Genomic DNA, 14,812 nt, shown 5'->3' on the forward strand with positions numbered 1-14,812 from the left:
TTTTCATTACAGGTTGATAAACAAACTTTGTGGTTACATGAAACAGGATAGTCCATTACTTTTCATATGTAGAGCTTTGTACTGCTTTGTATGCCTTCCATGGTACAATGACAATGGTACTAAACCATTCAAAGCAAAGTGTGAAGACAAGCAAAAAGGGCCAAATCCTTCTTATATGTTAGTCATAGATTTTCAAAGCTTTGAAATGGAGACAAGGAAGGCAGTGGATGTATAAGTATTAGGGTAACAATGGTGCCAAAAGGTCAAAGCTGTCACAAGTGTGTATGGACCTATTTTTTATAACTTAAGTTTTCTTATATTGCTTAAAGTGTTAATTTTTTGGGTGCATTATAAAAAGTTTTTATTTTCCAGTACATCGTGAAAAACAAACTTGTGGTACCCATAGTTAGCGTTATGTTTGGCGTGGCCTGCAGCGAAGGTGAAGACGAGAATTATATAGGTTTCCTTGGGGGAGAGGAAGGGGAAGGCGGCAGTCCTGTGCATGCCGCTGCTCAAACCCTAGATGCTTGTGCACTTCATCTTCCCCCTGATAAGCTCTTGCCTTGCCTCATGTCTCATGTAGAACCTGCTCTGAAAAGTGGCAACCCACATCAAGTGAGTTATCACTCTTTTGTGTTTTTCCTTTTGCTGAATTTTCATCTTTTAAAGGTAAGCTTTGTTTAAGAGGATATGACTCAAGATATGGTGATATCTAGTCTATCAAGTAATTATTGATCGTTAGCTTTAATTCTAGCAGTTTTTGTACAAGTCATACTAATTAATTTAACAAGTCATTCGTAGCTCAGTTGGACATTTCATTTGGTTATATGTAGAAACGTATACTGTATTGATGTTCATTTTTTCATAAACATTGATATATTTTGCAGGTAAAAGGTGCTTATCTTGCCTTGGCAATGGTAGCTGAAGGATGTTCAGACACGTTGCGCCTCAAGCACCTTCACCCACTTCTCCAGTGCATTTGTCATGGAATTACAAATGAAAACCAGGTAACAAAATTTTAAATACCTTCTTTTGTTGTTACACGTTTTTACGTCGGCTTTTCCCCGTAATGGGTTCAGGTGTAAAGTGAGGTCTCTCAACCTAGGTCTAGATCTTGTTTTACCTCTGTATATTTGTTTTCATTGTTCAGTTCCTTATCATATCTGACCAATGTGATCCAAACTTCCCCAGTAGCTGAACCAAGTAAAACTAGAAAGAATGGAAACAAATGGTTGTAGTAGCCCTGTTTCTGCATTTATGAATTAGAAATATTTTCATTCATCAGTTCCATTCTTTTTTTTCCAAAGCCTGAAGACCCATACTCATAACAGACAGACAGACATTTAAATTCTTTAATGATGTTAGGTATGTGGATAAAACCCATGCTAAGTAACTTTTATATTGTTTAAATTAAAGTTTAATTGATTATCTGACTTGAAAATGCACAACTAAATTTTTTCAGGTTTAAATTAAAGTTTAATTGATTATCTGACTTGAAAATGCACAACTAAATTTTTTCATCTGATACCCAATAAATAACTTAAGTCCCTGGAGTTGTGTTGACTTGAAAGGGTTTTTTTTATCTTTATGGCATAAAATATTTATGGTTTGCTGTCCCCCCCCCTAAACTTTGTGCTTTGAGTTTGTGTTATTTGGGTGATGTACAGTTTTAGTAAAGCTGTTAATTGTTTTAGAATAGTTTTACTTATGACATTGATAAAATTAATATATTTCTGATAGGAAAATAGAGCATATTAGTATTTTGTTAATTATCTTTCTGTGATGATAATATATTTCCAAATAAGTAAATAAGTCTTCATTTGTCAAAGTGTTGCATTGTAGTTTCAGTAATTTTATTTTTTATTTCAGTTAATCCGTAATAGTGCTTTGTTTGCTCTTGGACAATTTGCTGAACATCTCCAACCTGATATCAGCAAGTACCATGCTGAATTGCTCCCTGTTCTCTTTGATTACCTGACACAGGTGCGTATTGGTCTTTTTGTAAGGTGTTTATGAATGAATGTTTGGTAATTATTTTGGTGATAAGTAACACCTCAGCAGAATTCTTTACTTACCAGCTACAAAATTTTGATTATTTTTTCATATGCTGCTTTATGAGATGTGATATATTTTTATATAAATCTGTAAATTGAATGGTAAGTGTGAAGTACAAATTAGTTTAAGCTAGGTACTATGTGGAATCACTGTTAACTGTAATCTTCAAAATACTCAAGTGCATGTGGTAATATGCTACCATATTTGTTGTTCAGATAGTATTTCATTTATTTCACATCTTGCAGACTTGTGTAATAGTTCGTAGTGGAGGGAGCGATCCACCTGGAGTGGATCGCATGTTTTATGCTCTCGAAATGTTTTGTGAGAATTTGGAAGGTGAATTACTCCCGCATTTACCAGCATTGATGGAGAGGCTGTTTGCTGTTTTAGGTGCACCTACTTCAGTTCATATGAAGGAACTGGCCATAAGTGCAATAGGAGCTACAGGTAAGTAGGATATTGAAACTGTATTTTTTTAGTTTTAAATTGACTTCATGTCAGGTGATTGATGTTACTAACATTAAGGTAGGTATTGCTAGTGTTCTGGAGATAGGAAAGTTTAAAAAAAATCAATGGGAGTAAGGCAGGGTGTTATGGCAGTTTGATTATAATGTGATTAAATTTTTTATTTAAATGTAGTGGGCATTCACAATATGTTTTTACTAGGTTAACGTGGTCAGACTTGAGGATCAGTGCCCAAAGAAAAAATTGGGTTAAGTTCATAGTGAAGCGGTCACAAGTGTTGAATTCAGTAATAAAGCCACCACAATGTGCTACATCATATGCAAGCATATTCCTAGCTACCCTTCCAGGATTAGCATCTTTTTGTTTCATGTGATACGCCATTCATCAATTTACCCTTGACTGTTTCTTCATTCTATTGGTGTTTTGTAGGGAATTGTGAGTCACTAGGTTTTAAAGTTTTTTCCCTTTACATCACATACTATTGCAACTACTGAGAAACGTCTCTTGAAAATAGCAGAAATGGATTACCATTGCCAGGTACATGCATTGAAGTGCAAGATATTTCCAAATTGTGCAGAAGTAAAAGCAGGAGGCTCCCCAAATCATGATTTACTAGTCAGTAGCCCACTGAGTTAGCTGAACCTTGATCTCTTGACTGTTGGTTCACAATTGCTTTCCTGTACCATTCAGATGCACTCAAATAATCTTGGACACTCAACAACTCACTCTCCCACCTAAATCGTTATTCCAGCCATACTTAAGAATGGGGTTGTGATCAAACAAACTGATTTTGTACAGTAAAAAATTAGTTTCTTCATACAAACCCATCGGTAATAAATATAATAAGTTCCCTGATCCAACCCCCTTGTATCACCTTGACTCGCATCCAGACTTGATAAACATTGAAGATGATGGTTAGGGCATTACCTAAGGATCTAGTTTGGGAATTCATCAGCTTAAGTCCTTTTCTTTTTTTTTTATTTAAGTTAAGGTAGGCAAGTGTCCAGGAACAAACGAAGCTGTGAATGTCATCTGTTTATGAATGATGGCTTTGCACCAAAAATACTATTTTCTTTTATAAATTTATAAGTCATTTTATGTAATGGCATTTGTCAGTTGAGCATCAAGATAAGTGAAATTGTTCATTTTCAGCAAATGCAGCTAAGGAACACATGGTACCCTATTTCCAGCAAATTATTGAGATGCTCAAAGGATATCTAACTCAGGATCAAAAGGATGAAACAATGTCACTTCAAGTTCAGTCTATTGGTAAGTTTTAATGAAGCCATGCTTGTGTCAATGTTATGCAACATTGTTTTGTTTGTTGTATTGTATATGAATTTAAGGATGTAGTTTTTTGTTTTTTAATAGTTATTTGTGCTGCATTTACCATATTTTATGGGAGTTTCATCAGTAATAGATATTTTTGTTTGCATTTTGCAAGCAAAATGCCAAGGGAAATTGGTCTAGCAGTATTGTCCTAAGGGAACTCATTTTGTTACATAACAAATCATTTCCTTTTGGGTTATAGCTAACACTATCATTCAGAGGGACAAGTTAATTGTTATAGATGCCAAGTTAAAGTCGGTGTTTTATGCACAAAATAAGATTTACATCATTAAGTACTTTGTAAATAAGATTTAAATCACTAGTTTTCTTGGAATGTTATTTCTTTGGAAGTATTACTCTTAAGATTTTATGTGCAATTCATTATGTTCTTTTCTCAGTACACTGGAGACAATAATGGATTCATTGTAGTGTACCTTTTGCCCCAGCTGGAATGTTTTGTTCATTTTTTATTGCTCCCCTTTGGCAGTTTCCCTTCTAACCTTCCAGAACAAGTCCTTCCATCAGGCCAGCCCTATGAGAGAGAGTCTAAGAAATGTGACTTAGAGGTCTGCTTGAACTGCCTAGCAATAACAGTATTGATAGATGTTAGAGCAGTGAGTAAATGGACACAAATATCCCAAAACAAATATTTAAGTTTTATGTTGCGTAGAAACCCTTGCTATATTTGTGAGCTCCTTTCTTCCACCTGGTTTCTCTGAGGTGTGATTACTTTACCATTTTTAATCCGTTTAAAGAGACCAGTGAATCTCATATTTAGGATCTCATTGAGTTAAAAAATGTACTATTATACAGACGAGAATTTTTAGCATTTGGTGGCCTTATCCATAACAGCTGCTGTTTCATGACCTTACCTTAAGTAGCTTATCATTTTATGATTCAGTAAGACATTTAGAAATATTTCTCAGTTAAAGCCATAGGAAAAATACAAATGATGCATGGAGAATGTTTTATTGTGTTAATTTAGCTAGCATATTTCTTGGTCACAGATACACTTGGACAGTTGGCCAGATGTATGGGTCCAGAAAACTTCAGTGTCTATGCACCAGACTGCATTACCCTTGGGCTGGGATTAATGGAACGTAAAGATGACCCAGATGTACGAAAGACTTGCTATTTGTTGTTCGCCTCATTAGCTTCAGTCATGAAGGGGGACATGGCTCCTCATTTACCGAAGATCATGGAGCGAATGATGCTATCACTAAGAAGCACTGATGGTGTTGTGGTAAGAAGTTCCTCTTCTTTTGTTTTAAATCCTTCAGATTTAAGATAGTTTTACTACAGGATTAGTCGAGCAAAGTTTAAAGAATAGCAGATCAGATTAGAATGCAACTGTAAGAATCAAAGTTGGTAATTGTCATGCTTTTTTACTTAAAATCTTCACTGAATATGATACATGAGAGGTTTATGGAAGTCTACAAAATTTAATTTAATTATTTAATCACAACTGACATATTAAGTAAGGTATTTAGGTTCAGTAACCAATATTTTGCCCATCGGTTTATAGAAAGATATTTTAAGCTGAAAATGTTTGCTTCATGAGTACATGTTTCAGAACTAAGAAATATTTGCTTTTCCTAGATACCTCTACTGTTAAATTCTTGATTTGAGTATTACAAAAGGAGGAATTTGGAGAAGCTTAAAATTTGTATTGCTCCTTTACAGACTCACTTCAAAGGTGATGAAGCGGGATTACCAACAACATTAGAAGGATTAAGTGATTCTGAAGGTGAACAGGAGGAAGGAGAGATTGATCTTGTAGGTAATGAAGATAATGATGACGACGACGTTGCTGGATACACAGTGGAAAATTCGTTCCTTGAAGAAAAAGAAGATACCTGTGTTGCTTTGAGAGAACTTAGTCTCCACTGTGGGTATGTTATTTTGCCATAAGTGTTTGTGCTGTCTCTGTCTCTCTCTTTTGCCATAAGTGCTCTCTCTCTCTCTCTCTCTCTCTCTCTCTCTCTCTCTCTCTCTCTCTCTCTCTCTCTCTCTCTCTCTTAATTTTCAAACCTTGTCACATGTAGGTGTTTCTGGTTGATGATGTAGGTGTTTCTGGTTGATGAGTTTATTTTGTGAGATATTTAGTTTTATAGATCGGAAGGTAGCTTGTAATGTATTTTTCTTTCATATTTTAGCGATGCATTCTTACCATATATGGATAAGAGTGTTGAGGAGGTATACAAAATGTTGAACTACCCAAGTGAAGATGTCAGGCAATCAGCAGTTGGGGCAATGGCTCAATTTATTATAAGCCTTGCAAAAAGTTCTGCTCCTGAAGCAAGTCAAGGTAAGGTTAATTTTTATATATTGCCTTTGCTATTCACACTACATGTGTATCTTATAATTTTCATGTTGATTAGAATCTTTGATAGTAATAGTAAAATGTGATGATTTAATTTTGAGGTGTGCAACGATAGTACTTTGGCCAAAGTGTCAATCTTCCTTGAGAGAAATAGGGCTCATCTAAGACCAGCCAGGGAGTCTTCCTGTTGGATTCCTCATTGCTGTACATTAACATAGTATTCAGGCATGTTTTGTACACATTCAACCTCATCTGACAGTGCTGAACATGCTGCACATGTTCATTCTCAACAAGATTGCCAGCTTGTAGGTTATTAAACAAAGTGGGATAATGACCTTTTAACAGACATTACTAAGCCATAGACAGATTGGGTTGGTTGAAACCACCAGTATATATAACATTCAAAGATGGCAGCCACAAAAAAAAAGTTCTCAAGACAAATTGGTATTGTATAGTTTAATAAGGACACTGAGTACAAAACAGTTCTCATAGGGCTGGCCTTTTTCGTGACAAATAACCCCCAACACTTGTGAGCTGCTAGGTAGGTGGGGTTTTAAAATAATCTTTTTAGAAAATAGAAACTACGGAGAAAGAAACTACGATCAGGAAGCACTACTATAAATCTGCTGTAGACAAGAAATAAAGTTATTATAATAGATGTAATATCTAAGCAGCTCAGAGATAAGCTGAATGCTTACAAAAGTGAAGAAACTGGAACACACCTGGTTCAAGGAGAGTAGAGGTAGGCATGAACAAATAAATAATATCTGACAGGTATTATTTATTTTGCCCTTCCATAAAGCAGTACACACTGGCCAGTTCAGAGGTTTAAACACAAATCAAGGTATTTGAAAGTTCTAAGAAGACTGCTTGTAGAAATAAAATTTTTGGCTTACGAAGTGTATAATAGCCATTTTGACAATAGTTGAGTTAGACTACCCATTATTGACAATAATGCCTTGTTGAAATGTTATTAAAAGTCACCCAGCTGTGCTGATGAATACCCTTATATGCTGCCAAGTTGGGCCAATAATTTTGTTTAGTCCCTTTGTCACAAAAAGTAAATAATACATTTTGGAACAAGTTCTTGTTTATCAAGATCAGCATTTTTAGTTATTCTAATTGCATCATCAATTTAAGAACTAAACTGTTAAATAGTATGATATAAGGCATGCTTGCCAAAATTTCTGATTGGTAATTGATAATTGAAAAAATATAATCACTAGGAAAAGTTTAGGTGTTAAATAATTTGTGTTATTGTCTAGCATGTATACAAGCACTTCTTGAAATTAATATAACCTTGGGCAAGTCACTAAAGAAGTGAGTAAGAAAGTCATGTGAAGTGCAGAATTCGTATGCTGTATAGTCAAATAATAATAGAAAATGTATAGTATGTCTTGTCTCCCATTGTTCCATTTAATTTCAGATTGAAGGATAATGAAATAAAACAAAAATTTTTTTTATTTAAGGATTCCAAAAATGGATTCAGGTACTTATACCCAAGTTGTCAGAGCTAATTCGGACAGACGAGGAGCGTTCTGTCGTCATGGCATGTTTAGAAGCTTATGCAGAAGTGTTAAAGGAAGCAGGTCCTCCAGTTTTAGCACCACAGGGGCATCTCGAGGCTATAATGAATTGTGTCAGTGATGTTATGTTAAAGAAGGTAAGTTATGATAATCCTGCAGTTGACCCTCTTTGTTAAGTCAGGTGTATTATTTGGTTAAACTCACATGAACTCTTATGATCCAGATGTATATGAGAGAGGCTCTGAAAGATGGATGCTGTAAAATTGTATGTGTACCTGCAACAGGTAATTTTGTTAAGACCGTCTTTAGTTCAGATGTTCAAAACAGCTGGTGGGTTGTTACATAAAAGTAAGTTTCTTTTAAAAATTATTCAGAATTTTTTTTTTTTTTTTTTTTTGCAGACTATGTGTCAAGATATGGCAGATGAAGCAAGTAGTGAAGATGAAGGTGAGGCAGAACACGATGAGATGCTTATTGAATATGCTGGAGAAGTGGTTCCAAGTCTTGGTAAAGCAATGAGTCAAGCAGAGTTTGCTACACAGTTCAGCCAGTTGTTGCCTCTGTTTGCCAATAAAACAGTGAGTGTACATGAAGTTACATCTGCAGTGTTAATGTAATATTTCTTCTGTACTGCTGAGGACTGTAGTTTTGCTTCTCCCAAATTGATGTGTCTCTCATTGGCATATAATGATGTATCATATTTCCACTCCAACCTTGAAGTAAAAAAACTTAAATAATTTGCAGTGTGAAACTTATTTTTGATTTTTCCAGAAGAAGGGTTGCAGTGTTGCTGAGAGATCCTTTAGTTTGGGAACCTTAGCAGAGGCTGTAGAAGCTCTTGGCTCTGCTAGTGGGCAGTTTGTGCCACAGCTTCTCCCACTTTTCCAGACGGGTGCACGGGATGAGGATGATGAAGTCCGTTCAAATTCCATTTATGGTTTAGGAGTTCTTGGTCAGCATGGTGAGTAACATTTGATTGGGATCTTTCTACCTACACTATGCCTTGCAGATCTTGCTTTAAGCATGGCTCAAGGACTCACTCAGCTTCCCGTTGCTCTCTTTGCCAATAGTTTTTTTTTTTTCTCTCTCTCCCAACTGCTGCTGTTTTTTTTTTTTTTTCCCAACTGCTGTTCCAATTTTCCCCTGGAAAAAATGTTGTATTTTTGAGTCATGTCCATGATTCTAGAGATTCAACTTGGTAGTATGGGAAGAAGTACATCATGATTGGAATGTTTTATATGTAATTACTGATTGTAATATGTTTACCTGTAGTTACTGATTTGTTATTGATGAGTAATTTCTATCACACATATTCTGTTTGGTTGAATATTTATCCTTGCTTATATTTGGCTGATTTTTTTCTTAATTTAAGTTCCTAGTAATTTCTTAATTTGGAATTTATTATATCTTCAGGTGGTGAGGCTATTTTAGGGCATTACCCCAACATCTTGACAGCATTATCTGAGGCCCTTAGCAAGGAATCCTTCCCACGAGCTGTTGACAATATTTGTGGTGCTGTGGCAAGACTGATTGCAACTAGTCCAGGCAATGTACCCATGGAGCAGGCAAGTTCTCTGCATTGTTGGCTTTGAGCTCAATTCTGATAGACTGAATACTCCCACTATGAGATAATCATTCCTTTTCCACTGTGAGATAATTATTCCTTTTCCAAGAGTAAATGCTTAGAAAGTTTAGTCCTTAGTGGGTTGGATTTGAGGAGCATGGAGTTAAATTGAGGCTTGAGAAGCAAGTACAGGCAGTCCCCGGTTATCACGATCCGGTTTTACTTCGCTTGTCTAGTGACAATGATAACTGGATTTTCAGCGCCAATATGCACTGATCTCCCACTTGGCACTGATCTCCCACTTGATTACCTTCTTGCGACTCATCAGGAGTTATGGTTTAATGAAAATAGGAAAGGGTTGTCCCACAGAATTCCTTCATAGTTCATCTCCAAGGGCCACCTGTTTTTTATTGACAAAGTATTAAGGTTTTATCCGATTTTTGGATCCGTGTAAGAGGAATCTGATGCCTTCATCCATGAAGTACATACATTTCTCTGGTATAGATAAGAGTTTCTGGCCTCCTTGAAATAGCTACTGCTCCAAAAGTCCCCTCCAGCGGCACACCCACCAATAAGTAGGTTGGTGGATGTATGGTGTCAGGTGCTTTATACCTGAACAGGTGGCATGTGGTGACTGCTTTAGTACCAGACCTTTGAAATCACCTCTGGGCTTTAATTGAATTTTCACCTCAAACCATTTCCAGATTCTTTTCTTTTCTTGCACCTCAGTGAGTCCCAATCACCACGAATTCACACCAACAAATTTCAGAAACCATCAAAGGGGTCTTCAGTAGTAGCAAGGTATCCAGAATCTGAAAATTGGAATTCCTGTTGTCTTTCCTATTGTTGAAGATTCTGCATTTGGATGCTAAAACGCAGGGTGAGGGGTAGCAGCACTGGATTTCTTCATGTCGTTAAAGCCAGTGATTTACTGTGAAATTGGTTCTCTTTGGCATTTAAGAAGGAACTGTGTCTTGAACTAATGATTGTTCAGCTTGACCCAGTTCCATTCCAGGGAAGCTTTCATATTAGCACACATCCTCAGCAGGAAAGCCCAGTCTCTCCCTCACTTTTGCAACCACTTTAAGAAGCATGTAAGCTGCGGGATTTTTGTGGGGTGTTTTATTTTATAAATATTTTTGTGTGACCAACCAGGACAACTTTTCATTAGGCCTGGTCACTATGGTAGGGCCAGCTTCTGCTTTAGAGAATAATTATCATCTTAGATGACACGATTTACTTGACTCGTGCTCCTTTGCAGCGAAGAGCTTTGTCTGCTGGACACCCTTCCTGGGTGGTGTGTCTCCTGTCGCATTGGAGGTCCCGCTGCTGACGATGGTCTGGAGGAGAGGTTTGACTCTGCTTAAGGGGATCTCTGTCTCACCCAGCTTCATAAACGACAGATTCACTCTTCCACTTTCGGGTTCTTGATTGGCTGGGATGGGCTGTAGGGGTACTCAGGCCTGCCCTTTTTCCATCCCCATGCTTGGCTTCCCTAACTCTGTTGTGGCACTGTCCTGTACCTCTTCCCTGAGGAACTGCAAAAGAGCTTGCAATATGTGTTCAGGTTTCTTCTTACCTGCGGGCTTACAGGAGGAAAAATATCCTTACCAGGGGTCACGGGGAGTGGAGAAGGAGCGTGTGGTGACACCGACATGGGGAATGGGAGAGGAATGGAGAATGTTCTCTGGAGATGGGGATGGTCTTTCCTCCATCATCTTTCATATTTTCCCCACTAAGGCAACGACCATGCTGCGCTCTCTCAGCATGGTGTCTTATGGGAACGTTCCCGACCCATGCATGAGATACAAACCAAATTGGGGTCTACATCTGTCAGCGACAAGAATTTAATGCAAGGCTTAACTATGCATGCACAACGACACTTCAGGCTTCCTATTTTCTTCCATCACTGCAGGAAGAGAGAGAGGGAGAACACACGAGCACTAGGTATGTCGGAAAAACTCAAACACATTTGATCACGCGGGCAGAGAATTCACTACGTGTTCCAATCCTGGGAATGATCCCTCAAAAAAAAAAAAACTTCCCATTACATTATTGAGGCTATATGGGCTGAGATGGAACCCACCTAAAAAGAAATGACTCTCATTCTGCAAACTATTCTCTTTTGCTCAGAAAGGAAGAAGCGCATGGGTCACGTTCTAGTATGCCGCTCCTTGTCTTGCACCAAGGGACAAAACCAATGCACAGAAGCTATATTAGTCTATAGAAGTGAAGATGAAAACCAGTTGCAAAAATACAACCCAACAATCACTAAGCATGGGTAGTACGGCCTCCCAATCACAAAGAACAGAGAACAAGTACGAACGAATGCTAGAGATGACTCTGTAAATGTGCAAATGCTAGGATGGCTGCAAACACAGTGGAAGAGGGTAGGTTGATCCAGTTTACACCATGTGACCCAGGTATACCATTAGGATTTTGTCTTTCAGAGACTGTTCAATAACAGCCAAAGATAGGAAAAATACACATTTCTTTTTAATTTGGCATGTTTCCAAGGGTACAGTCACTCAAAAATGTTTTGCAACTTCAAAACTCTTCGGATAACAGCTTATAATAGCGATACTGGCACTATTTGGCAACTCTGTCGTAAGTGCACGAAACAACCGCAGACACGTCTGGTGCATCAGAGAAATTACCTCCTGCTTCACTTAAACTGGTTTTTATTTCTCTATCATTATTATAATTCCTTTATTTAATCATTTATTCTCTCTCTCTCTCTCTCTCTCTCTCTCTCTCTCTCTCTCTCTCTCTCTCTCTCTCTCTCTCTCTCTCTCTGCCACTAAGTATCCATTGGGTGTTACCAGATTGTCTCCGTATACTTTTCCATAGGATTATTTATGCTCCCTCTGTCTCTTCAGGTCCTATTTACTTTGTCGGAGTGCTTTCAGCTCTGTGCTTCCCACCTCTTGACCCAAGAGCTCTCATGTGCCACAGCATAGGCTGCCCAGGAGCAAGAGCACAAGCTGGCTTATTCTTAAACAAACTCATGCTCCAGCTTAAACCCATGTTTCCTCAGCACTAGAATGAGATGTCTGGGATTTTAAGTGGCATAACATATTCTATATTGAAGAAAATGGGATTTTATTGAAAATATTTGTTAGTGAAAAATTATGCAAGGCTTTTATACAAACCCATTATCCACAACAAAATCCCACTTCTCATTCCCACTGATGCCTTGCAGCTTTGGTCAGTCTACACAAAGTCAGTTCTTACCTACTTGGAAGCTGAGGATCCTAAAGGCAAATTCCCAATAGTGCCAAAAAAGTCTGTTTTGGCATTTGTAATGAAGTGTCTTTGTCTTGGAAATCCTCAAATCGTAAATCTGGGCTAAATTTTAAGAAAATTTATATATTTGTTTACATTTTACTTTGAGCATGTGTTATGGACAATGTCATATATAAAGCAAGTTAATCTTGCAGGTATTTCCTGTTGTATTTGGTTGTTTGCCGTTAAGAGAAGACTTTGAAGAAAATTCTACCGTTTTCAATTGCTTCTTGGTACTGTATAAACAGCAGCATCCAATGTTGGCCCAGAATCTTGCAGCAGTTTTAAGTCTTGCTGCACATGTCTACAACACCAAACAGTCAGATGAACGTAAGTTTTTGATTTATTATAATTTTTAGAATCTCAAAATATGCATCCTGGAGTGGTTTTAGGTGTCCATTAGCAAAACATGTTTTCAAGCCTAACATAGGGTAGGTTTCATTGGCGTAGACTTAACAAAGTTTTTTTACAGGCCCCAGTTAAGCAGTGCAAAATTTTATTTTATTTGAACGTACACTTAGTACAAAGTTGAGCAGTGACTAAAGGCATTTAGTACTGGGATAACACACTTTAGGAGGTATCACAAAGAGAACAAAGCATTACATATCACAACTCCAACATTGAATGCACAAGTTAATGGCATTTATTCGGAATACTTGAGACTAAAAACTGTCCACGCACTTTTAATCAATACTGGACGGGCATGATCATATGAGGAACTAGAACAGGTTTTGAGTGAACTCCGGGCTAACTCTTATAAGGATTAATATTGCGTGCCATACATTTTGGATGAAATTAGCAGGAAAAATGTTCCTACCGCTTCAATGGGCCATAAATGACTTACGGCAACTGGATTAGCTCAGTATGGGAGAGAGGTAGATCAGTCAGCCTTGAGATTTCATGGGACTGCCTCTATAGCTGCAGGGCATCTTTTTTTTTTGCTCATAAATTTACCCGGGGATTGCTGTTGGTTTTAGTTCTTATCTTTTATGATAGTAGTTCAGATATAATTGTAATTTTCAAGTGAAGTGCAAAGAAATATTAGGAAAAACTTGTATACCTCACAAAAAGGTACTGCATCTCCCCACCTCAGTAAATCTTGTAATACTATAAATATTTTACAATAAATATACTGTACTCAGAGTTGGTTATTGATTTTAGTTCTTATCTGCTATAATGTGTGAGCTGTAATTATAATTTTACGGAGTAAAATAAAATAAATCATTAGAAAAAATGTACATAACTAAAATTAGCATATTTTTACGAGTGTCTTGTAAAAGAGGCCCCACACGGCTGTAAAAAGCCACTTTCAACTTCTCGTGGACAGTACAGAAAAATTTTTAGAATTTTTAATCTTACACCATGTGTATTTGCATATCTTCCTCTTTCCATTGATGTGTTTTTTCTTAAACTGGCCAACCTTAAAGTTTGCCCGGTATGGGGGTGTGCTTAATCTATATTTAGCGTGGCCCCTAAGGATTAAGGGAACTTACAGACTTAGGGACTCATTTTCCATGTGTACACATGCTGAACATTCCCAGGAGTATGGACACCTGAGCTACTACATATCTTTATTTTGTCTGTGAATACTTTGTGAAAATTAGTTTATGCTATGCTCCTGAGCACTACAAACAACACACTATAGAACATTTCAGATAAGGGCTCTGCACTACAGTTTATGCTAATGGGGCAGATCTCTTCCTGGTGTAGGACACTAGTTATTTTGCATAATAGCTGTATTTAGCTCTCCAAACAAAAGCCATTTTCATAGACCTGTTATGAGTAATTAACATGTGATCTCAAAAATGTTAAATTTTTAGTGATTAACTTCCCTATAAAATCATTGTCTTAAGTAACAGATGAAGTACTTGCTCAGAAACAAAGCAGGAATAAATTTAAATGTATCTGTTCTAACTAGATCAGCCCAAGTAGAGATTAGTATGCTTTGTATAGCACTGTAGACAGTATGAAAAGTCCTAAATGGCATCTGCCGCCAGATGCAGTGATTTTTAAACATTAATTTTGTTTACTTTTTGTGTTCCATTTTGTCTCTTCCAAAGTACTCCAATTTTGCCTTTCTAAGATTCAGTCCTTAAAGCCAACTAGGCAAAATTAGATGTGAGTTTCCGTGATTAAATTAAATTATTTAAAATGTTGTAGATGAGCAAACATCCATATGGAATAGGGCTAAAAGCAGACTTGAGTTTCTATGAAAAAATCTGCCAATTAGTAAGGTGTTATTTGAGCTGGATTTCAGCATCATAC

General features: G+C 37.1%; 1 protein-coding gene across 2 annotated transcripts in view; it reads left to right on the forward strand.

Annotated features, from left to right (window-relative positions):
• Positions 1–14,812, forward strand: part of LOC136829487 (importin-4-like) — a 33,393-nt gene that overhangs the window by 16,221 nt on the left and 2,360 nt on the right. Inside the window, exons 7-19 of one of the 2 annotated variants that reach the window (XM_067088228.1) lie at positions 373–615; positions 888–1,007; positions 1,870–1,983; positions 2,301–2,502; positions 3,673–3,789; positions 4,857–5,092; positions 5,533–5,741; positions 6,006–6,157; positions 7,642–7,835; positions 8,100–8,276; positions 8,470–8,659; positions 9,112–9,263; positions 12,703–12,877. In XM_067088228.1, the coding sequence (XP_066944329.1) occupies positions 373–615; positions 888–1,007; positions 1,870–1,983; positions 2,301–2,502; positions 3,673–3,789; positions 4,857–5,092; positions 5,533–5,741; positions 6,006–6,157; positions 7,642–7,835; positions 8,100–8,276; positions 8,470–8,659; positions 9,112–9,263; positions 12,703–12,877 (2,281 nt within the window). The remainder of the gene's footprint in view (positions 1–372; positions 616–887; positions 1,008–1,869; positions 1,984–2,300; positions 2,503–3,672; positions 3,790–4,856; positions 5,093–5,532; positions 5,742–6,005; positions 6,158–7,641; positions 7,836–8,099; positions 8,277–8,469; positions 8,660–9,111; positions 9,264–12,702; positions 12,878–14,812) is intronic. The other variant, XM_067088230.1, reaches the window with a different exon arrangement.

Source organism: Macrobrachium rosenbergii, chromosome 44, assembly GCF_040412425.1.
Source record: "Macrobrachium rosenbergii isolate ZJJX-2024 chromosome 44, ASM4041242v1, whole genome shotgun sequence".
Lineage (NCBI taxonomy): Eukaryota > Metazoa > Arthropoda > Malacostraca > Decapoda > Palaemonidae > Macrobrachium > Macrobrachium rosenbergii.